The 21,402-nt window shown below is 40.9% G+C and overlaps 1 protein-coding gene and 17 non-coding genes across 18 annotated transcripts; all 18 read left to right on the top strand.

The window, feature by feature from the left end:
* The first annotated feature begins 1 nt into the window (after position 1).
* On the top strand, positions 2–8,051 carry LOC142877123 (histidine ammonia-lyase-like). Its single transcript, XM_076011506.1, has 19 exons — positions 2–272; positions 340–376; positions 1,325–1,352; positions 1,442–1,516; positions 1,594–1,666; positions 1,763–1,829; positions 2,335–2,372; positions 2,507–2,632; positions 3,157–3,296; positions 3,546–3,593; positions 3,971–4,118; positions 4,530–4,625; positions 4,730–4,788; positions 4,925–5,005; positions 5,633–5,698; positions 6,020–6,185; positions 6,980–7,114; positions 7,195–7,303; positions 7,395–8,051. The coding sequence occupies exons 1-19, from the start codon at positions 17–19 to the stop codon at positions 7,501–7,503; spliced, it is 1,857 nt and encodes a 618-aa protein (XP_075867621.1). The 5' UTR covers positions 2–16; the 3' UTR covers positions 7,504–8,051.
* Positions 8,052–8,694: 643 nt separating this feature from the next.
* trnah-gug (transfer RNA histidin (anticodon GUG)) lies at positions 8,695–8,768 on the top strand. The gene has a single exon. It is a non-coding gene; the product is annotated as a tRNA-His (tRNA).
* Positions 8,769–9,466: 698 nt separating this feature from the next.
* Positions 9,467–9,540, top strand: trnan-guu (transfer RNA asparagine (anticodon GUU)). The gene has a single exon. It is a non-coding gene; the product is annotated as a tRNA-Asn (tRNA).
* Positions 9,541–10,168: 628 nt separating this feature from the next.
* Positions 10,169–10,242, top strand: trnan-guu (transfer RNA asparagine (anticodon GUU)). Its single transcript has one exon. It is a non-coding gene; the product is annotated as a tRNA-Asn (tRNA).
* A 1,301-nt stretch (positions 10,243–11,543) lies between these two features.
* Positions 11,544–11,617, top strand: trnan-guu (transfer RNA asparagine (anticodon GUU)). Its single transcript has one exon. It is a non-coding gene; the product is annotated as a tRNA-Asn (tRNA).
* A 454-nt stretch (positions 11,618–12,071) lies between these two features.
* On the top strand, positions 12,072–12,145 carry trnan-guu (transfer RNA asparagine (anticodon GUU)). The gene has a single exon. It is a non-coding gene; the product is annotated as a tRNA-Asn (tRNA).
* Positions 12,146–12,592: 447 nt separating this feature from the next.
* Positions 12,593–12,666, top strand: trnan-guu (transfer RNA asparagine (anticodon GUU)). Its single transcript has one exon. It is a non-coding gene; the product is annotated as a tRNA-Asn (tRNA).
* A 623-nt stretch (positions 12,667–13,289) lies between these two features.
* Positions 13,290–13,363, top strand: trnan-guu (transfer RNA asparagine (anticodon GUU)). The gene has a single exon. It is a non-coding gene; the product is annotated as a tRNA-Asn (tRNA).
* A 536-nt stretch (positions 13,364–13,899) lies between these two features.
* trnan-guu (transfer RNA asparagine (anticodon GUU)) lies at positions 13,900–13,973 on the top strand. Its single transcript has one exon. It is a non-coding gene; the product is annotated as a tRNA-Asn (tRNA).
* A 447-nt stretch (positions 13,974–14,420) lies between these two features.
* Positions 14,421–14,494, top strand: trnan-guu (transfer RNA asparagine (anticodon GUU)). The gene has a single exon. It is a non-coding gene; the product is annotated as a tRNA-Asn (tRNA).
* Positions 14,495–15,629: 1,135 nt separating this feature from the next.
* On the top strand, positions 15,630–15,703 carry trnan-guu (transfer RNA asparagine (anticodon GUU)). Its single transcript has one exon. It is a non-coding gene; the product is annotated as a tRNA-Asn (tRNA).
* A 622-nt stretch (positions 15,704–16,325) lies between these two features.
* trnan-guu (transfer RNA asparagine (anticodon GUU)) lies at positions 16,326–16,399 on the top strand. Its single transcript has one exon. It is a non-coding gene; the product is annotated as a tRNA-Asn (tRNA).
* A 440-nt stretch (positions 16,400–16,839) lies between these two features.
* trnan-guu (transfer RNA asparagine (anticodon GUU)) lies at positions 16,840–16,913 on the top strand. Its single transcript has one exon. It is a non-coding gene; the product is annotated as a tRNA-Asn (tRNA).
* A 1,135-nt stretch (positions 16,914–18,048) lies between these two features.
* On the top strand, positions 18,049–18,122 carry trnan-guu (transfer RNA asparagine (anticodon GUU)). Its single transcript has one exon. It is a non-coding gene; the product is annotated as a tRNA-Asn (tRNA).
* A 622-nt stretch (positions 18,123–18,744) lies between these two features.
* On the top strand, positions 18,745–18,818 carry trnan-guu (transfer RNA asparagine (anticodon GUU)). Its single transcript has one exon. It is a non-coding gene; the product is annotated as a tRNA-Asn (tRNA).
* A 440-nt stretch (positions 18,819–19,258) lies between these two features.
* Positions 19,259–19,332, top strand: trnan-guu (transfer RNA asparagine (anticodon GUU)). Its single transcript has one exon. It is a non-coding gene; the product is annotated as a tRNA-Asn (tRNA).
* A 787-nt stretch (positions 19,333–20,119) lies between these two features.
* On the top strand, positions 20,120–20,193 carry trnan-guu (transfer RNA asparagine (anticodon GUU)). The gene has a single exon. It is a non-coding gene; the product is annotated as a tRNA-Asn (tRNA).
* A 440-nt stretch (positions 20,194–20,633) lies between these two features.
* Positions 20,634–20,707, top strand: trnan-guu (transfer RNA asparagine (anticodon GUU)). Its single transcript has one exon. It is a non-coding gene; the product is annotated as a tRNA-Asn (tRNA).
* Positions 20,708–21,402: the final 695 nt, after the last annotated feature.

Here is a 21,402-nt window from a genome sequence, read left to right as displayed (position 1 = left end):
GCTGCACTTTTGTCAAATGTCTGCGCTGGAGATGAGCCTGTTGTCTGTGTGCATGCGGGGCGAGTGGCTCAGGGTCCCCCGCGGCGGGCCCTCCACCTCCGTCCACGCGCTGGGGGTCAGCGCCCTGCGGAGGTACCATGAAGCCAGGGGACGTGCGGACGGGGGAGAGGAGAACCTGAGGTTCAGCGTGCAGAGGTGCCGCGGCGGAGAGGTCCTCCACCCGGACGACAAACTGGAGGACGTCTTGGACGACAACGACTTTGTGCAAATGGGTACGTTCCACCGGCGAATTGCACGGAACGTCTGAGATGTCACTGATTTTCTTTTTGCTCTCTGAAGTCTTTGCAGGAGAAACGGGCAGCGGGTCAACGGCAACGTATCCTTGAGCGGATTTCATCACCGTCATTTTCTATCGTTCTACATCTTCAACCAGATTCATCTGACAAACTGCCTGGTTGAAATGTAGCGATTCCTTCATTCACTCCAGGCATCTCTGATCCAATCAGCAAGCTATAAGGCTTGCTGATGGTTTGTAAGCAGTGTGCGAAATACCGGTCCATCCTTCTTATTGTTATTCAATACTATATACGGGACCGGCTGGCTTGCCAAAAAAAAAAGGTTGTGAGTAATCACTGAATATTAAAGCACTTAAAGCAGGCATGAGCAAACCACGGCCCGGGGGCCATATGTGGCCCGTTAAGATATTTAATCTGGCCCGCTGAACTTGAGGGAATGATATTTATAGTCAGTAAGTCATAAAATAGCTGTAATTCATCCATTTTTTTCAGACTTTTAAGAATCATTTCAATAAAGAGCTGAATACTATGGGGCTTCAAAGACGCAGATTTTGTTGTAATGCGTGTTCATTTTCAATTGACATTAAAGCACACGTTTTTCACACATCACATGATATATTTTTCACCAAAACACTCCATACATCTGCTGCAGCTCCGGCCCCTGTGTCACATTTTACAAGCCATGGTGGCCGACCGGGTTTGCCCACCCCTGTCTTAAAGACATTCTAGTGACCATTGGTGACAATAATACATGTATTTTTTAGCTTTTTGAAAAGAAAAAAAAAGTCAGAGCCCCTTAAAAGTTTGCCTTAAAGCTTTTAGGGGTTCTCATGAGTTAATCAGGGGGTCCAAACCCCTGATTACCCCCCCCCCCCCGCCCAATTTAACCAATTTGTAACCAATTTGCAGAGTTCCACCCAACTTCTGCTAAATACATTGATTTTCGTCTCAGTAATGTAACAGTTAAGCACACATTGATTTTTCTCTCTCTGATTAACTCACATTCACCCTTAACCAACAACAAACAGGCAAACCCCGTACCGAGAGCCCAAAGAGGTAAGGTGGTCTTTTTTCTTTTTTTTTTACTTATCATTTGTTCCAATTTTGTGGCATTTCTATGCTTTCAATCCATTTTTCTCCACCAGTTTTATCTCCTGGATGGCAACAGTCTAACCACAGCCGACCTGGTCAAATTGGGTCAGGGTCTCTTCAAAGTAAAGGTGGGAAAACTACTTTAGAAAATGGGAAACAAAAGATGTTGTCAACGTACTGATTTTTTTCTCCCTCCCGTCTCCAGCTGACGCCTGAGTCGGAGGAGCGAGTCAAGAAGAGCAGGCACGTGATTGACTCTTTCATTAGAGAGGAAAAAGGTACGAAGACCTGAAGCCAATTCACACTTTGCACCTTGCATTTGCCATTTTAGACCCTCCAACCTCCTCCGTGTGTTGTTTTTTTTCCGGATGCAGTTGTGTACGGGGTCAACACCGGATTTGGAAAGTTTGCACACACGATCATAGCGAAAGAGCAACTGGTGTGAGTATCCTGTCAATAAATAACTCACTCTTATGGGAATTTGGATGGATTCAGGGCCAACATGTTCCCCTTTATGACTGTATGTAGCTTCTGTTATTTGTCTTTTGTGTATGAGGAAGAGTTTTACACCAAATCAACAGGCGGCTATTTGGCTACTATGATTACATTGAGAAATGAGGAATGAACTGTTCCCCGGGACGTGTACGCTTGTATGTTGTGTGTCACTCCTGAGTGAGAACATTAAGATCTTGAGTGCAGAAAAAAAGATTTTGCACATTTCATACAATGCTGATCAACAATGTGCATTCATTTAAGGTCACAGTCTGCTTAGCAAAAGGCAAAACATAGAGTGCTTCACTGTTCAACAGCAGGACTAAATTAACAGCACTGGCCTCCTTGCCTACAATCACTCGTCAGCCGTGCCTTCACCCACTTCCTCACTAGTGACTCTAATGAGGTGGTGCATGTTTAACAGCTCTGCCACTCTGCTCCTCTTATCTTCCAGGCAGCTGCAGGAAAATCTGGTCCGTTCGCACTGCGCTGGTATGCGGCGAGTTGGCAACGTCACCTGTTAAATATTGAACTAAGGAAAAAAAGCTAACGTCTGTCGCAAACATCCACGTGTGCGTGTGTGTGTGTGTGTGTGTGTGTGTGTGTGTCCTGCTGTGTGTGATAAGGTGTGGGCTTGCCTCTGAGTGTGGAGAGGACACGCATGCTGCTGGTTCTCAGGATTAATGTCCTGGCCAAAGGCTGCAGCGGCATCTCAGTTGAGACCCTCGATGGTTTGATCAAGGCCTTCAACGGTAAAAAACCAAACACAATAACACAAAACTGACACCCAGTTTGCCATTTCTTTATGTATGTATGTGGAATTTGGTTTTCCTGAGGATCAAAATATACACTGCTGGAATAAATAAGGGGTGACTCTAGGTCAGTCGCACTTTCTGGACATCAGAACAGCACTAATGACTGTCAGTCATTCGTGTTTCATTTATATATATATATATATGTATATATATACATATATATATATATATATATATATATATATATATATATATATATATACATATATATATATATATATATAGATAGATAGATAGATAGATAGATAGATAGATATACATGTATACATATACATATATATATAAAGAGAGAGATACATATACATATATACATATATACACATATGTACATATATATAAAGAGATAGATAGATAGATAGATAGATAGATAGATAGATAGATAGATAGATATACGTGTGTGTATACATTTTACAGATTTAAGATCAAATGAAAGATGGCAGAAAATGATTTGTATGTTCCAGCCTCGTGTTTGTCCTGGGTGCCAGAGCAGGGCACCGTGGGGGCCAGTGGAGACCTGGCCCCGCTGGCCCACCTGGCGCTGGGGCTGATGGGAGAAGGCAAGATGTGGTCGCCTCAGAGCGGCTGGGCCGATGCCAAGGCTGTGAGCTCCTCCACTGTCACTGACCACACTCCACCTCCTGTTCTGAAATGATTGACTCTATTGCTTTGACTTATGGTTGCTATGTAACTGTGCTCGTAGTTACTATTGATGCAGAATGTCTGATTTACTAAAAGTTTCACTTAAAAAAGAAAACAAATGGGCCTTCACCTTAGCCATCCTTTATGCTAAAATGGAACTATTTCACTGATTAACTACTTCTTTAGTCTGTGTGGGGTTTTATTCCTGCAGGTGTTGGAGGGCCATGGGCTGAAACCTCTGATGCTGAAACCTAAGGAGGTGCAGTGCATTATCTTCCCACAAAAATGTAACATTTATATTATTGCTAATCTGCTATAATAATTTGTAGGATTTTTTTAGGCTGATGCAAACATGAGAAAGCCAAAGATGGCGGCAGAGAGAGGGGCCAGATATACAATGTGACTGCAGGGCTTTTTGCAGTAGAAAACCTCTTGCAAACAGGACAGAAAACTTACTTTGTATAATTGCTCCATAGTTTTATTGGTTTATACATTTGACAATAGGTGTTGTTTAAGCAACATTGTCTGAAAAATATAGTTTGCTTATGTAAAAGAATATTAAGCGTGTTTTGGGTTTTGAAGTTGGTCTGTTCCCTGTCTGCAAATAATAGTTCAATGGTTTCTTGCTTGGTTCAGGGTCTGGCTCTGATCAACGGCACTCAGATGATCTCGTCTCTGGGTGCCGAGGCTGTGGAGAGAGCTGCGGCCGTGGCAAGACAAGCCGACATTGTCGCAGCCTTGACTTTGGAGGCACTGAGAGGCACCAAGAAGGCCTTCCACAAAGGTGCGCCCAGAAGCGTATACCTAATATACCCAATAAGCAGCCCAACAAACATTCCCAGTTGCATTTTACGATTTCTGAAAAGTATTTTGATCCAGGTCTTGATCTGTACTTAGTTGCATTGTTAAGTTAACTGCATTTCATTAGTTGTATTACCTGAAAGACAGTATGACATAGTTAAATATGGAAATATTGAGTCTCCAAGCTTTTTGATCAGCACTTAAACTAATTAATCATTGATTAGATCATTTCAGTTCAGTCTGTGAAATTTTGGGGCAGTTTTCTTAAAAAACATTATTTTTTCTTTTTACTTTTGAATCACGTGAAGACATTAACATCTTTTACTGCAGGACCCAGTAAGTGTCTGTAGATCATATAAGTGTAAAGGCCTAATAGTGAAGTGTTGTGCTGCAGCTGTCCATGCAGTGAGGCCTCACCCTGGTCAGGTGGAGGTGGCCCAGAGGCTTCGCTCTCTGTTGGACTCAGACCTTTTTCCTTCTCAGATCTCAGGTACAACCCCTCCTGCCTTTAACAAGTCACCCGTTATTACCCACACGCCAACAATCAATCAAAAGTAAATGTGTTTTTGTATACTCAAACCCTCAATTCCTCAGCGACAGAAAAGGCCCGCAGTCGAGTTCAGGATGCCTACACCCTGCGATGCGTCCCACAGGTACAGTGCACGAGGGGTTGTACAAGCAAACTCTCTGGAACTGCCCACGAAGCCGCGACCCAAACAACCCAATCAAAACAGCTTATTTATTATTAAGATTATTTATTGTGTGTGTTTGTGTGTGTGTCTGTTGCAGGTCCATGGGGTGGTGAATGACACCATTGCCTTTGTCCAGAAGGTGATCAACACTGAGCTCAACAGTGCCACAGACAACCCAGTATCCTTCACCATCAACTCTGTGCCCTGCAAGTATCTCCACCTCTGCTGTCTTTAAAATGCATCTGGGCAGTTCTATTAGATTCATTAATTGGCTCAACTGATGTGCAGATTCATCCAGGCAACACGGAAACTGTCAAGGGTAGCCTGTATTCGGCTGCATTCCACACAAATCACCTGAAATGTTCCTTAAACTACTTGATGAATCTGGATAATTAATGATGCTTCAATTGGTGTGTGGAAACTCATGTCCAATCAAAATAGGTGGAAAATGTTCCATCTAAACCAATATCGTAAGAAGGGGAACGTAAATGAGTAGTCTTTAAATAAAAACAACAGGAAGGAAGAATGTTTTCTCCTTCAAGCTGCACAACCTCACTCCTATCATTCTAATCTTTTTTTTTTAAATAACAAATGTTTAGTGCTGCATTTTACATCTCCTTTCCCTCACCTATAATTGATTATATTGATTCAAAGGTAAACTTTTTTTTCCTTTTCTTCAAATCCAATATGCAAACATACTCCAGAACATGGAGTATGTTTGCCCTTGGGAACATGATCTCCATGTCTTAATATAATGTGTTGGGGAAACAACTCGCTCTTGATTTATCCTTAATGTTACTTCCAGTTGGTATTTGCAGAAATCGGGGAGACAATATCTGGTGGGAATTTCCATGGAGAGTATCCAGCAAAGGTAACTAACATATAATTCTGTTGGCCTCCTGGGGAGCAGGAGTGTTTCAAGGCATACCTGACCCAGGCAGTTGTGTCGGGTGCCCCCTTGTGGAAGAGTTGCTAAACACAACCCTTCCCCATTTTTTTTTACATTCTTAGATATGTTGTTGATGTGTATTTAAGGGTATTTTGTTTACCTGCTTCACAACTCCACGATGATATGGCTAGAAAAGCCACTGCTCACCATAGTTGGCTCAGCAGACAGTGGATATCGCGATCAGACACTCCACACTCCTCTTGGAATGTTGATCAACACGTCATTGCATGACTGCCGTTTCAGGTGCTGGACTACCTGGCCATAGGTGTGCATGAGCTGGCCAGCATCAGCGAGAGGAGGATAGAGAGGCTTGTGAACCCCTCCCTCAGTGAACTGCCAGCCTTCCTTGTCCGAGAAGGAGGCTTGAACTCTGGCTTCATGATTGCCCACTGCACTGCAGCAGCCTTAGGTAGCAGCCTTCTGTTTAACTGTCTTCTATTTAACTGTCTTCATCATGTTTTAATAGTGTGGAAAAATAACAGTACATTTCAAGGTGTTTTTACTGTTTAAAATTGTAAATGTATGTTTATTTTCAGATTATTATTATTATTATTATTATTATTATTATTATTATTATTATTATTATGATAAGTGTGAGAATGAGAGGGACCTATGAGTAACAATGAGGTTACAAGGAGTCGAGATGAAGAAAGTTGAGGTAATAGTGTGTGTGTGTGTGTGTGCGTGCGTGCGTGCGTGCGTGCGTGCGTGCGTGCGTGCGTGCGTGCGTGCGTGCGCGAGCGTGTGTGTACAACTACTGAGTACTTGACCTTATGGACGGAGAATGATAAAGAAAAGAGGTGAAAAAGTGTGTACAACCAGGATGGAATGGGTGTTTGAAAGCAAAGGGAGGATGATGAGGACCCAACAGTGGTGAGAGCAGCAATGTTGCATTGTTTCAAGACAAGGAGGCAGAGCTGGACGTAGAAGAGAGATTCAACCATTGAGCTTTGGCAGAAGGTTGGGTTAGATGGAGACATCATTGAATTTGATGCATTTTAAAGCTCGTTAACACTGGTCCAGTCTCTCTCACAACCCCTTCACAGTAACCTCTGATTTGATGAATGCTTGCCACTGCTTCTAACGCCATTAGCTAAATGTCTTTTCTGACAGTGACACTTGATTAAAGATGCCTTCACTGAAAACTTAGTACAGTCGTTACCATTTTGAGCTCCACATTCACTAAAGCTGCCGTCCCTCCAGTGTCTGAGAACAAGGCTCTGTGCCACCCGTCCTCTGTCGACTCCCTGTCCACCAGTGGAGCCACAGAGGACCACGTGTCTATGGGTGGCTGGGCCGCTCGCAAGGCCCTCACAGTGGTGGAGCACGTGGAACAAGGTGACCACACCACCAACGCTCACTAATAAAACACCGGTGTCCCTGGTTCCAAGTGACCCCAGTGTGTCTCTGTCATGCAGTGCTGGCCATAGAGCTGCTGGCTGCCTGCCAGGCTCTGGAGTTCCTGCGCCCCCTGAAGACCACCACCCCCTTGGAGAAGGTTTATGAGCTGCTGCGCTCTGTGGTCAGGTCAGCCACCACTCAAAATCTTGTCTTTCACTAATTGGTTTCAAGATCTATGCATACATTGGGGTAGGTCTAACTATTTTTGCATGTCCAGTCCCTGGGACAGAGACCGCATCATGAGCACCGACATCCAAGCTGCTCACACGCTCATCAGAGAGCAAAAGGCAGGTTTACTTGAACATCTTTTCACACGTGAAAGCTGAGAACTCTTAATCATGCTGTGTCTCTGGTTGGTTTTCAGGTGTGGAGAACGGCTCAGCCAGACATGGACATGCACAGGAGGCACGAGGACTCGAGAAACTAGTAATCAAATGTTGGGAATTTTCAGACATAAAGTGGATTATGATTAAAGAAGATGATTTCATGTGAAATGTTTTGGTAGGGGGCTAAATTAAAGCAAAAGAAATCAAAAGTGAAAGAAGTGTTAAATTTCTGATTTCAATTTAAAAAATAATTAATTTTTTTAAATACTGCAAAGTTTTTGAGGTTACTCATCACTGTCATTTTTTAATTTTCGTTAATAATAAAAAATAAATCACTTTGAAAGAGAAATATCCCTTTAAGGTTGGTTTATCCTCAAATCCTAAGTGCTAATGGGTTTAAGATATGCATCTTAAAAAAATGAAAACATTGAATAAATAAAGTAAATAAATATTCTGATCACGCATTCAGCTATTAACTTAGGAGTTGGTGGTTCAAGCCCACCCACGGATGACCCTTGCCTGCAATTCCAAAGAAATCTTGTGATCTCCGTTCGTAAAAATGATCTTGAGACTTGATAAGATGTCATTTTTGAAAACCTCCACAATCAATGTGCAACTTAAAATGTTTCTATTTCCATGGCAATATCTTATTATTATGTCCAGGGATGAGTAGCTGGTATGATGTCCATTTTGAAACCTCCCCAATTAACATCCAACATAAAGTTACTCTTTCCATGTGTTACAAACCCAGTTAATCTAGGGTCACGTGTTGCAACATGAATTAAAAACCAGTGGGCCACCGAGCATTTAGGAGGCAACGTGATGCCTGTGTATGGAGGCCCCCTTTCTTACCTGTCCCAAGGCAGGGCATACAAAAATGGCAAAACGAGGAGAAACAAAATGGGACCGACTCAGGAGCAACGGTCATGTGGCTGGTGTGAAGCATGTAGAGGAGGATAGAAGGGCTGGACCCCGCCCTTTTATCGAGCAGCTGATGGGTGCTCTGATCAGCAGCAGGTGAGGTGACTGGGAGATGCAGCAGATGATGGTGGTGATGGCGAATTCGGGCCTGCAGAGAGCAACAGAGGGAGGGAGAGAGAACAAAACAAACCCGGGAAACACCATGCAACTAAAACAAAAAGTGGACCGTAACACCATATCCAAACTTTTATGAAATGTACAATAAGCCATGTCTCTGTGGCGCAATTGGCTAGCGCATTTGGCTGTGAACTGAAAGGTTGGTGGTTCAAGCCCACCCAGGGACTTCTAGCTGTTAAGATACCTTTTTGGGAACCTATACAATCAACATGCAACATTCTGTAGAGTTAGTATTTCCATGTCCTTCTTCTAATTAAATGTGTACTATGTCTCTTTGGGGTTTGCGGGTTTGTTATGTTAACGGCGACCAACGGTAACTAGCTGCAAGTTAAATAGAAACTTTGTTCTACTGCTTAGTGCTGAGCTAATACACCTACTGCTGAAATAGTGTTTACGTTCAGTAAAGGTCGTCGTTTACAAAATTGGTGGAGGTGTCACTCTGATCTGCATTCAGTACTTGAGAGCCCAGCTAAGAGATTGTGGGTTCAAGCCCACCAAGGGATGAGTGGCCAATAATATGTTGCTTTTGAAACCTCCACAAACAGCATGAAACATAAAGTTCCTATTTCCATGTATTTGACTGTTAACCGAAAGGTTGGTGGTTTGAGTCCACCCAGGCATGAGTAGCTGATAAGATACCTCTTTGGAAACCTTCACAATCAACATGCAACATACTGTAGAGTTAGTATTTCCATGTCCTTTTTATTAAATGTACAATATGTCTACTATGTCTCTTTGCTGCCATTGGCTAGCGCATTTGGCTCTTTCACCAATAAGATCTTACTTTTGAAACATCCACAAACAGCATGAAACATAGGGTTACTATTTCAATGTCTAAATTTTATAAAAATGTTTAATCTAGCATGTCTCTGTGGCGCAATAGGCTAGCGCGTTCGGCTGTTAACCGAAAGGTTGGTGGTTCAAGCCCACCCAGGGACGAGTAGCTGGTAGGATCTCTCTTTGGAAACCTCCACAATCAACATGAGACATAGAGTTACTCTTTCCACGTTCATATCTTTATTAAATGTACATTTTTAGATGTCTCTTTGACACAATCAGCTAGTGTATTTGGCTCTTAACCGAAAGGTTGCTGGTTCAAGCCCACCCAGGGACGAGTAGCTAATAAAATCTCTCTTTAGAAACCTCCACAATTTGCAAAATGACATTTCTATTTCAATGTACAAATTTTTATGAAATGTACAATAAGACATGTCTCTGTGGTGCAATTGGCAAGAGCATTCGGCTGTTAACCGAAAGGTTGGTGGTTTGAGTCCACCCAGGCATGAGTAGCTGATAAGATACCTCTTTGGAAACCTTCACAATCAACATGCAACATACTGTAGAGTTAGTATTTCCATGTCCTTTTTATTAAATGTACAATATGTCTACTATGTCTCTTTGCTGCAATTGGCTAGCGCATTTGGCCCTTTCACTAAAATGTTGGTGGTTCAAGCGCACCAAGGGATGAATGGCCAATAAGATGTTACTTTTGAAACATCCACAAACAGCATGAAACATAGGGTTACTATTTCAATGTCCAAATTTTATAAAATTCTTGATCTAGCATGTCCCTGTGGCGCAATTGGCTAGCGCGTTCGGCTGTTAACCGAAAGGTTGGTGGTTCAAGCCCACCCAGGGACGAGTAGCTCATAAGATCTCTCTTTGGAAACCTCAACATGAGACATAGAGTTACTCTTTCGACGTTCTTATCTTTATTAAATGTACATTTTTAGATGTCTCTTTGACACAATCAGATGGTGTATTTGGCTGTGAAATGAAAAGTTGCTGGTTCAAGCCCACCCAGGGACGAGTAGCTGATAAAATCTCTCTTTAGAAACCTCCACAATTTGCAAAATGACTTTTCTATTTCAATGTACAAATTTTTATGAAATGTACAATAAGACATGTCTCTGTGGCACAATTGGCTAGGGCATTCGGCTGTTAACCGAATGGTTGGTGGTTTGAGCCCACCCATGGATGAGTGACCAATAATATGTTGCGTTTGAAACCTCCACAAACAGTGTGAAACATAAAGTTACTATTTACATGTCCATAATTTTATTAAATGTAAATTGTAATATGTCTCTTTGCTGCAATTGGATAGCGCATTCGGCTGTTAACCGAAAGGTTGTTGGTTCAAGCCCACCCAGGGACGAGTAGCTGATAAAATCTCTCTTCAGAAACCTCCACAATTTGCAAAATGACGTTTCTATTTCAATGTACAAATTTTTTATGAAATGTAGAATAAGACATGTCTCTGTGGTACAATTGGCTAGGGCATTCGGCTGTTAACCGAAAGGTTGGTGGTTTGAGCCCACCCATGGATGAGTGACCAATAATATGTTGCGTTTGAAACCTCCACAAACAGTGTGAAACATAAAGTTACTATTTACATGTCCATAATTTTATTAAATGTAAATTGTAATATGTCTCTTTGCTGCAATTGGATAGCGCATTCGGCTGTTAACCGAAAGGTTGTTGGTTCAAGCCCACCCAGGGACGAGTAGCTGGTAGGATCTCTCTTTGGAAACATCAACATGAGACATAGAGTTACTCTTTCCACATCCATATCTTTATTAAATGTACATTTTTAGATGTCTCTTTGACACAATCAGCTAGTGTATTTGGCTCTTAACCGAAAGGTTGTTGGTTCAAGCCCACCCAGGGACGAGTAGCTGATAAAATCTCTCTTTAGAAACCTCCACAATTTGCAAAATGATGTTTCTATTTCAATATACAAATCTTTATGAAATGGACAATAAGACATGTCTCTGTGGTACAATTGGCTAGGGCATTCAGCTGTTAACCGAATAGTTGGTGGTTTGAGCCCACCCATGGATGAGTGACCAATAATATGTTGCTTTTGAAACCTCCAGAAACAGTGTGAAACATAAAGTTACTATTTACATGTCCATATTTTTATTAAATGTACCTTATAATATGTCTCTGTGGCGCAATAGGCTAGCGCGTTCGGCTGTTAACCGAAAGGTTGGTGGTTCAAGCCCACCCAGGGACGAGTAGCTGGTAGGATCTCTCTTTGGAAACCTCCACAATCAACATGAGACATAGAGTTACTCTTTCCACGTCCATAATTTTATTAAATGTAAATTGTAATATGTCTCTTTGCTGCAATTGGATAGCGCATTCGGCTGTTAACCGAAAGGTTGTTGGTTCAAGCCCACCCAGAGACGATTAGCTGATAATATACCTCTTTGGGAACCTATACAATCAACATACTGTAGAGTTAGTATTTCCATATCCTTCTTTTTATTAAATGTACAATATGTCTACTATGTCTCTTTGCTGCAATTGGCTAGCGCATTTGGCCCTTTCACTAAAAGGTTGGTGGTTCAAGCGCACCAAGGGATGAATGGCCAATAAGATGTTACTTTTGAAACATCCACAAACAGCATGAAACATAGGGTTACTATTTCAATGTCCAAATTTTATAAAAATGTTTAATCTAGCATGTCTCTGTGGCGCAATAGGCTAGCGCGTTCGGCTGTTAACCGAAAGGTTGGTGGTTCAAGCCCACCCAGGGACGAGTAGCTGGTAGGATCTCTCTTTGGAAACCTCCACAATCAACATGAGACATAGAGTTACTCTTTCCACGTCCATATCTTTATTAAATGTACATTTTTAGATGTCTCTTTGACACAATCAGCTAGTGTATTTGGCTCTTAACCGAAAGGTTGCTGGTTCAAACCCACCGAGGGACGAGTAGCTGATAAAATCTCTCTTTAGAAACCTCCACAATTTGCAAAATGACGTTTCTATTTCAATATACAAATTTTTATGAAATGTACAATAAGACATGTCTCTGTGGCACAATTGGCTAGGGCATTCGGCTGTTAACGGAATGGTTGGTGGTTTGAGCCCACCCATGGATGAGTGACCAATAATATGTTGCTTTTGAAACCTCCAGAAACAGTGTGAAACATAAAGTTACTATTTACATGTCCATATTTTTATTAAATGTACATTATGATATGTCTCTGTGGCGCAATAGGCTAGAGCGTTCGGCTGTTAACCAAAAGGTTGGTGGTTCAAGCCCACCCAGGGACGAGTAGCTGGTAGGAGCTCTCTTTGGAAACCTCCACAATCAACATGAGACATAGAGTTACTCTTTCCACGTCCATATCTTTATTAAATGTACATTTTTAGATGTCTCTTTGACACAATCAGCTAGTGTATTTGGCTCTTAACCGAAAGTTTGGTGGTTCAAGCCCACCCAGGGACGAGTAGCTGATAAGATACCTCTTTGGGAACCTATACAATCAACATGCAACATACTGTAGAGTTAGTATATTAGGTTGTTTGAATGACGGTAGTCAACAAATAAAAACAGTTTCACTGTGACAGACAGCGGGTTTGTTATGTTAACGGCTGACCAACGGTAACTAGCTGCTAGTTAAATAGAAACTGCGTTTTACTGCTTGGTGCTGAGCTAATACACCTGCTGCTGAAATAGTGTTTATGTTTAGTAAACGTTGTCGTTTACAAAATTGGTGGAGGTGTCACTCTGATCTGCATTCAATACTTGAGAGCCCTGCTAAAAGATTGTGGCTTCAAGCCCACCCATGGATGAGTGACCAATAATATGTTGCGTTTGAAACCTCCACAAACAGTGTGAAACATAAAGTTACTATTTACATGTCCATAATTTTATTAAATGTAAATTGTAATATGTCTCAGTGGCACAATTGGCTAGCGCATTCGGCTGTTAACCGAAAGGTTGGTGGTTCAAGCCCACCCAGGGACGAGTAGCTGGTACGATCTCTCTTTGGAAACCTCCACAATCAACATGAGACATAGAGTTACTCTTTCCACGTCCATATCTTTATTAAATGTACATTTTTAGATGTCTCTTTGACACAATCAGCTAGTGTATTTGGCTCTTAACCGAAAGGTTGCTGGTTCAAGCCCACCAAGGGATGAGTGGCCAATAATATGCTGCTTTTGAAACCTCCACAAACAGCATGAAACATAAAGTTCCTATTTCCATGTATTTGACTGTTAACCGAAAGGTTGGTGGTTTGAGTCCACCCAGGCATGAGTAGCTGATAAGATACCTCTTTGGAAACCTTCACAATCAACATGCAACATACTGTAGAGTTAGTATTTCCATGTCCTTTTTATTAAATGTACAATATGTCTACTATGTCTCTTTGCTGCCATTGGCTAGCGCATTTGGCCCTTTCACCAATAAGATGTTACTTTTGATACATCCACAAACAGCATGAAACATAGGGTTACTATTTCAATGTCCAAATTTTATAAAAATGTTTAATCTAGCATGTCTCTGTGGCGCAATAGGCTAGAGCGTTCGGCTGTTAACCGAAAGGTTGGTGGTTCAAGCCCACCCAGGGACGAGTAGCTCATAAGATCTCTCTTTGGAAACCTCCACAATCAACATGAGACATAGAGTTACTCTTTCCACGTCCATATCTTTATTAAATGTACATTTTTAGATGTCTCTTTGACACAATCAGCTAGTGTATTTGGCTCTTAACCGAAAGGTTGCTGGTTCAAGTCCACCCAGGGACGAGTAGCTGATAAAATCTCTCTTTAGAAACCTCCACAATTTGCAAAATGACTTTTCTATTTCAATGTACAAATTTTTATGAAATGTACAATAAGACATGTCTCTGTGGCACAATTGGCTAGGGCATTCGGCTGTTAACCGAATGGTTGGTGGTTTGAGCCCACCCATGGATGAGTGACCAATAATATGTTGCTTTTGAAACCTCCAGAAACAGCGTCAAACATAAAGTTACTATTTACATGTCCATATTTTTATTAAATGTACATTATAATATGTCTCTGTGGCGCAATAGGCTAGCGCGTTCGGCTGTTAACAGAAAGGTTGGTGGTTCAAGCCCACCCAGGGACGAGTTGATGTTTCTCTTTGGAAACATCAACATGAGACATAGAGTTACTCTTTCCACGTCCATATCTTTATTAAATGTACATTTTTAGATGTCTCTTTGACACAATCAGCTAATGTATTTGGCTCTTAACCGAAAGTTTGGTGGTTCAAGCCCACCCAGGGACGAGTAGCTGATAAAATCTCTCTTTAGAAACCTCCACAATTTGCAAAATGACATTTCTATTTCAATGTACAAATTTTTATGAAATGTACAATAAGACATGTCTCTGTGGTGCAATTGGCAAGAGCATTCGGCTGTTAACCGAAAGGTTGGTGGTTTGAGCCCACCCATGGATGAGTGACCAATAATATGTTGCGTTTGAAACCTCCACAAACAGTGTGAAACATAAAGTTACTATTTACATGTCCATAATTTTATTAAATGTAAATTGTAATATGTCTCTTTGCTGCAATTGGATAGCGCATTCGGCTGTTAACCGAAAGGTTGTTGGTTCAAGCCCACCCAGGGACGAGTAGCTGATAAAATCTCTCTTCAGAAACCTCCACAATTTGCAAAATGACTTTTCTATTTCAATGTACAAATTTTTTTATAAAATGTACAATAAGACATGTCTCTGTGGTACAATTGGCTAGGGCATTCGGCTGTTAGCCGAAAGGGTGGTGGTTTGAGCCCACCCATGGATGAGTGACCAATAATATGTTGCGTTTGAAACCTCCACAAACAGTGTGAAACATAAAGTTACTATTTACATGTCCATAATTTTATTAAATGTAAATTGTAATATGTCTCTTTGCTGCAATTGGATAGCGCATTCGGCTGTTAACCGAAAGGTTGTTGGTTCAAGCCCACCCAGAGACGATTAGCTGATAATATACCTCTTTGGGAACCTATACAATCAACATACTGTAGAGTTAGTATTTCCATATCCTTCTTTTTATTAAATGTACAATATGTCTACTATGTCTCTTTGCTTCAATTGGCTAGCGCATTTGGCCCTTTCACTAAAAGGTTGGTGGTTCAAGCGCACCAAGGGATGAATGGCCAATAAGATGTTACTTTTGAAACATCCACAAACAGCATGAAACATAGGGTTACTATTTCAATGTCCAAATTTTATAAAAATGTTTAATCTAGCATGTCTCTGTGGCGCAATAGGCTAGCGCGTTCGGCTGTTAACCGAAAGGTTGGTGGTTCAAGCCCACCCAGGGACGAGTAGCTGGTAGGATCTCTCTTTTGAATCATCAACATGAGACATAGAGTTACTCTTTCCACGTCCATATCTTTATTAAATGTACATTTTTAGATGTCTCTTTGACACAATCAGCTAATGTATTTGGCTCTTAACCGAAAGTTTGGTGGTTCAAGCCCACCCAGGGACGAGTAGCTGATAAAATCTCTCTTTAGAAACCTCCACAATTTGCAAAATGACATTTCTATTTCAATGTACAAATTTTTATGAAATGTACAATAAGACATGTCTCTGTGGTGCAATTGGCAAGAGCATTCGGCTGTTAACCGAAAGGTTGGTGGTTTGAGTCCACCCAGGCATGAGTAGCTGATAAGATACCTCTTTGGAAACCTTCACAATCAACATGCAACATACTGTAGAGTTAGTATTTCCATGTCCTTTTTATTAAATGTACAATATGTCTACTATGTCTCTTTGCTGCAATTGGCTAGCGCATTTGGCCCTTTCACTAAAAGGTTGGTGGTTCAAGCGCACCAAGGGATGAATGGCCAATAAGATGTTACTTTTGAAACATCCACAAACAGCATGAAACATAGGGTTACTATTTCAATGTCCAAATTTTATAAAAATGTTTAATCTAGCATGTCTCTGTGGCGCAATTGGCTAGCGCGTTCGGCTGTTAACCGAAAGGTTGGTGGTTCAAGCCCACCCAGGGACGAGTAGCTCATAAGATCTCTCTTTGGAAACCTCAACATGAGACATAGAGTTACTCTTTCGACGTTCTTATCTTTATTAAATGTACATTTTTAGATGTCTCTTTGACACAATCAGATGGTGTATTTGGCTGTGAAATGAAAAGTTGCTGGTTCAAGCCCACCCAGGGACGAGTAGCTGATAAAATCTCTCTTTAGAAACCTCCACAATTTGCAAAATGACTTTTCTATTTCAATGTACAAATTTTTATGAAATGTACAATAAGACATGTCTCTGTGGCACAATTGGCTAGGGCATTCGGCTGTTAACCGAATGGTTGGTGGTTTGAGCCCACCCATGGATGAGTGACCAATAATATGTTGCTTTTGAAACCTCCAGAAACAGCGTCAAACATAAAGTTACTATTTACATGTCCATATTTTTATTAAATGTACATTATAATATGTCTCTGTGGCGCAATAGGCTAGCGCGTTCGGCTGTTAACCGAAAGGTTGGTGGTTCAAGCCCACCCAGGGACGAGTTGATGTTTCTCTTTGGAAACATCAACATGAGACATAGAGTTACTCTTTCCACGTCCATATCTTTATTAAATGTACATTTTTAGATGTCTCTTTGACACAATCAGCTAATGTATTTGGCTCTTAACCGAAAGTTTGGTGGTTCAAGCCCACCCAGGGACGAGTAGCTGATAAAATCTCTCTTTAGAAACCTCCACAATTTGCAAAATGACATTTCTATTTCAATGTACAAATTTTTATGAAATGTACAATAAGACATGTCTCTGTGGTGCAATTGGCAAGAGCATTCGGCTGTTAACCGAAAGGTTGGTGGTTTGAGCCCACCCATGGATGAGTGACCAATAATATGTTGCGTTTGAAACCTCCGCAAACAGTGTGAAACATAAAGTTACTATTTACATGTCCATAATTTTATTAAATGTAAATTGTAATATGTCTCTTTGCTGCAATTGGATAGCGCATTCGGCTGTTAACCGAAAGGTTGTTGGTTCAAGCCCACCCAGGGACGAGTAGCTGATAAAATCTCTCTTCAGAAACCTCCACAATTTGCAAAATGACTTTTCTATTTCAATGTACAAATTTTTTTATAAAATGTACAATAAGACATGTCTCTGTGGTACAATTGGCTAGGGCATTCGGCTGTTAGCCGAAAGGTTGGTGGTTTGAGCCCACCCATGGATGAGTGACCAATAATATGTTGCGTTTGAAACCTCCACAAACAGTGTGAAACATAAAGTTACTATTTACATGTCCATAATTTTATTAAATGTAAATTGTAATATGTCTCTTTGCTGCAATTGGATAGCGCATTCGGCTGTTAACCGAAAGGTTGTTGGTTCAAGCCCACCCAGAGACGATTAGCTGATAATATACCTCTTTGGGAACCTATACAATCAACATACTGTAGAGTTAGTATTTCCATATCCTTCTTTTTATTAAATGTACAATATGTCTACTATGTCTCTTTGCTTCAATTGGCTAGCGCATTTGGCCCTTTCACTAAAAGGTTGGTGGTTCAAGCGCACCAAGGGATGAATGGCCAATAAGATGTTACTTTTGAAACATCCACAAACAGCATGAAACATAGGGTTACTATTTCAATGTCCAAATTTTATAAAAATGTTTAATCTAGCATGTCTCTGTGGCGCAATAGGCTAGCGCGTTCGGCTGTTAACCGAAAGGTTGGTGGTTCAAGCCCACCCAGGGACGAGTAGCTGGTAGGATCTCTCTTTGGAAACATCAACATGAGACATAGAGTTACTCTTTCCACGTCCATATCTTTATTAAATGTACATTTTTAGATGTCTCTTTGACACAATCAGCTAATGTATTTGGCTCTTAACCGAAAGTTTGGTGGTTCAAGCCCACCCAGGGACGAGTAGCTGATAAAATCTCTCTTTAGAAACCTCCACAATTTGCAAAATGACATTTCTATTTCAATGTACAAATTTTTATGAAATGTACAATAAGACATGTCTCTGTGGTGCAATTGGCAAGAGCATTCGGCTGTTAACCGAAAGGTTGGTGGTTTGAGTCCACCCAGGCATGAGTAGCTGATAAGATACCTCTTTGGAAACCTTCACAATCAACATGCAACATACTGTAGAGTTAGTATTTCCATGTCCTTTTTATTAAATGTACAATATGTCTACTATGTCTCTTTGCTGCAATTGGCTAGCGCATTTGGCCCTTTCACTAAAAGGTTGGTGGTTCAAGCGCACCAAGGGATGAATGGCCAATAAGATGTTACTTTTGAAACATCCACAAACAGCATGAAACATAGGGTTACTATTTCAATGTCCAAATTTTATAAAAATGTTTAATCTAGCATGTCTCTGTGGCGCAATTGGCTAGCGCGTTCGGCTGTTAACCGAAAGGTTGGTGGTTCAAGCCCACCCAGGGACGAGTAGCTCATAAGATCTCTCTTTGGAAACCTCAACATGAGACATAGAGTTACTCTTTCGACGTTCTTATCTTTATTAAATGTACATTTTTAGATGTCTCTTTGACACAATCAGATGGTGTATTTGGCTGTGAAATGAAAAGTTGCTGGTTCAAGCCCACCCAGGGACGAGTAGCTGATAAAATCTCTCTTTAGAAACCTCCACAATTTGCAAAATGACTTTTCTATTTCAATGTACAAATTTTTATGAAATGTACAATAAGACATGTCTCTGTGGCACAATTGGCTAGGGCATTCGGCTGTTAACCGAATGGTTGGTGGTTTGAGCCCACCCATGGATGAGTGACCAATAATATGTTGCTTTTGAAACCTCCAGAAACAGCGTCAAACATAAAGTTACTATTTACATGTCCATATTTTTATTAAATGTACATTATAATATGTCTCTGTGGCGCAATAGGCTAGCGCGTTCGGCTGTTAACCGAAAGGTTGGTGGTTCAAGCCCACCCAGGGACGAGTTGATGTTTCTCTTTGGAAACATCAACATGAGACATAGAGTTACTCTTTCCACGTCCATATCTTTATTAAATGTACATTTTTAGATGTCTCTTTGACACAATCAGCTAATGTATTTGGCTCTTAACCGAAAGTTTGGTGGTTCAAGCCCACCCAGGGACGAGTAGCTGATAAAATCTCTCTTTAGAAACCTCCACAATTTGCAAAATGACATTTCTATTTCAATGTACAAATTTTTATGAAATGTACAATAAGACATGTCTCTGTGGTGCAATTGGCAAGAGCATTCGGCTGTTAACCGAAAGGTTGGTGGTTTGAGCCCACCCATGGATGAGTGACCAATAATATGTTGCGTTTGAAACCTCCACAAACAGTGTGAAACATAAAGTTACTATTTACATGTCCATAATTTTATTAAATGTAAATTGTAATATGTCTCTTTGCTGCAATTGGATAGCGCATTCGGCTGTTAACCGAAAGGTTGTTGGTTCAAGCCCACCCAGAGACGATTAGCTGATAATATACCTCTTTGGGAACCTATACAATCAACATACTGTAGAGTTAGTATTTCCATATCCTTCTTTTTATTAAATGTACAATATGTCTACTATGTCTCTTTGCTTCAATTGGCTAGCGCATTTGGCCCTTTCACTAAAAGGTTGGTGGTTCAAGCGCACCAAGGGATGAATGGCCAATAAGATGTTACTTTTGAAACATCCACAAACAGCATGAAACATAGGGTTACTATTTCAATGTCCAAATTTTATAAAAATGTTTAATCTAGCATGTCTCTGTGGCGCAATAGGCTAGCGCGTTCGGCTGTTAACCGAAAGGTTGGTGGTTCAAGCCCACCCAGGGACGAGTAGCTGGTAGGATCTCTCTTTGGAAACATCAACATGAGACATAGAGTTACTCTTTCCACGTCCATATCTTTATTAAATGTACATTTTTAGATGTCTCTTTGACACAATCAGCTAGTGTATTTGGCTCTTAACCGAAAGGTTGCTGGTTCAAACCCACCCAGGGACGAGTAGCTGATAAAATCTCTCTTTAGAAACCTCCACAATTTGCAAAATGACGTTTCTATTTCAATATACAAATCTTTATGAAATGTACAATAAGACATGTCTCTGTGGCACAATTGGCTAGGGCATTCGCCTGTTAACCGAAAGGTTGGTGGTTTGAGCCCACCCATGGATGAGTGACCGATAATATTTTGCTTTTGAAACCTCCAGAAACAGCGTCAAACATAAAGTTACTATTTACATGTCCATATTTTTATTAAATGTACATTATAATATGTCCCTGTGGCGCAATAGGCTAGCGCGTTCGGCTGTTAACCGAAAGGTTGGTGGTTCAAGCCCACCCAGGGACGAGTAGCTGTTGATGTTTCTCTTTGGAAACATCAACATGAGACATAGAGTTACTCTTTCCACGTCCATATCTTTATTAAATGTACATTTTTAGATGTCTCTTTGACACAATCAGCTAGTGTATTTGGCTCTTAACCGAAAGGTTGCTGGTTCAAGCCCACCCAGGGACGAGTAGCTGATAAAATCTCTCTTCAGAAACCTCCACAATTTGCAAAATGACGTTTCTATTTCAATGTACAAATTTTTTATGAAATGTACAATAAGACATGTCTCTGTGGTACAATTGGCTAGGGCATTCGGCTTTTAACCGAAAGGTTGGTGGTTTGAGCCCACCCATGGATGAGTGACCAATAATATGTTGCGTTTGAAACCTCCACAAACAGTGTGAAACATAAAGTTACTATTTACATGTCCATAATTTTATTAAATGTAAATTGTAATATGTCTCTTTGCTGCAATTGGATAGCGCATTCGGCTGTTAACCGAAAGGTTGTTGGTTCATGCCCACCCAGAGACGATTAGCTGATAATATACCTCTTTGGGAACCTATACAATCAACATACTGTAGAGTTAGTATTTCCATATCCTTCTTTTTATTTAATGTACAATATGTCTACTATGTCTCTTTGCTTCAATTGGCTAGCGCATTTGGCCCTTTCACTAAAAGGTTGGTGGTTCAAGCGCACCAAGGGATGAA

Source organism: Nelusetta ayraudi, unplaced genomic scaffold, assembly GCF_046127955.1.
Source record: "Nelusetta ayraudi isolate G7.1 ecotype Tasmania unplaced genomic scaffold, CSIRO-AGI_Nayr_v1 ptg000135l, whole genome shotgun sequence".
In the NCBI taxonomy this organism is placed as follows: domain Eukaryota; kingdom Metazoa; phylum Chordata; class Actinopteri; order Tetraodontiformes; family Monacanthidae; genus Nelusetta; species Nelusetta ayraudi.
This window is presented reverse-complemented; position numbering and strand designations above follow the sequence as displayed.

Coding starts and splice junctions, on each gene's coding strand:
- LOC142877123 (XM_076011506.1), top strand. CDS start 17: ATGTCTGCGCTGGAGATGAGCCTGTTGTCTGTGTGCATGCGGGGCGAG. Junction 5,699..6,019: donor ATGGAGAGTATCCAGCAAAG/GTAACTAACATA, acceptor CTGCCGTTTCAG/GTGCTGGACTACCTGGCCAT. Junction 7,115..7,194: donor GGTGGAGCACGTGGAACAAG/GTGACCACACCA, acceptor TCTGTCATGCAG/TGCTGGCCATAGAGCTGCTG.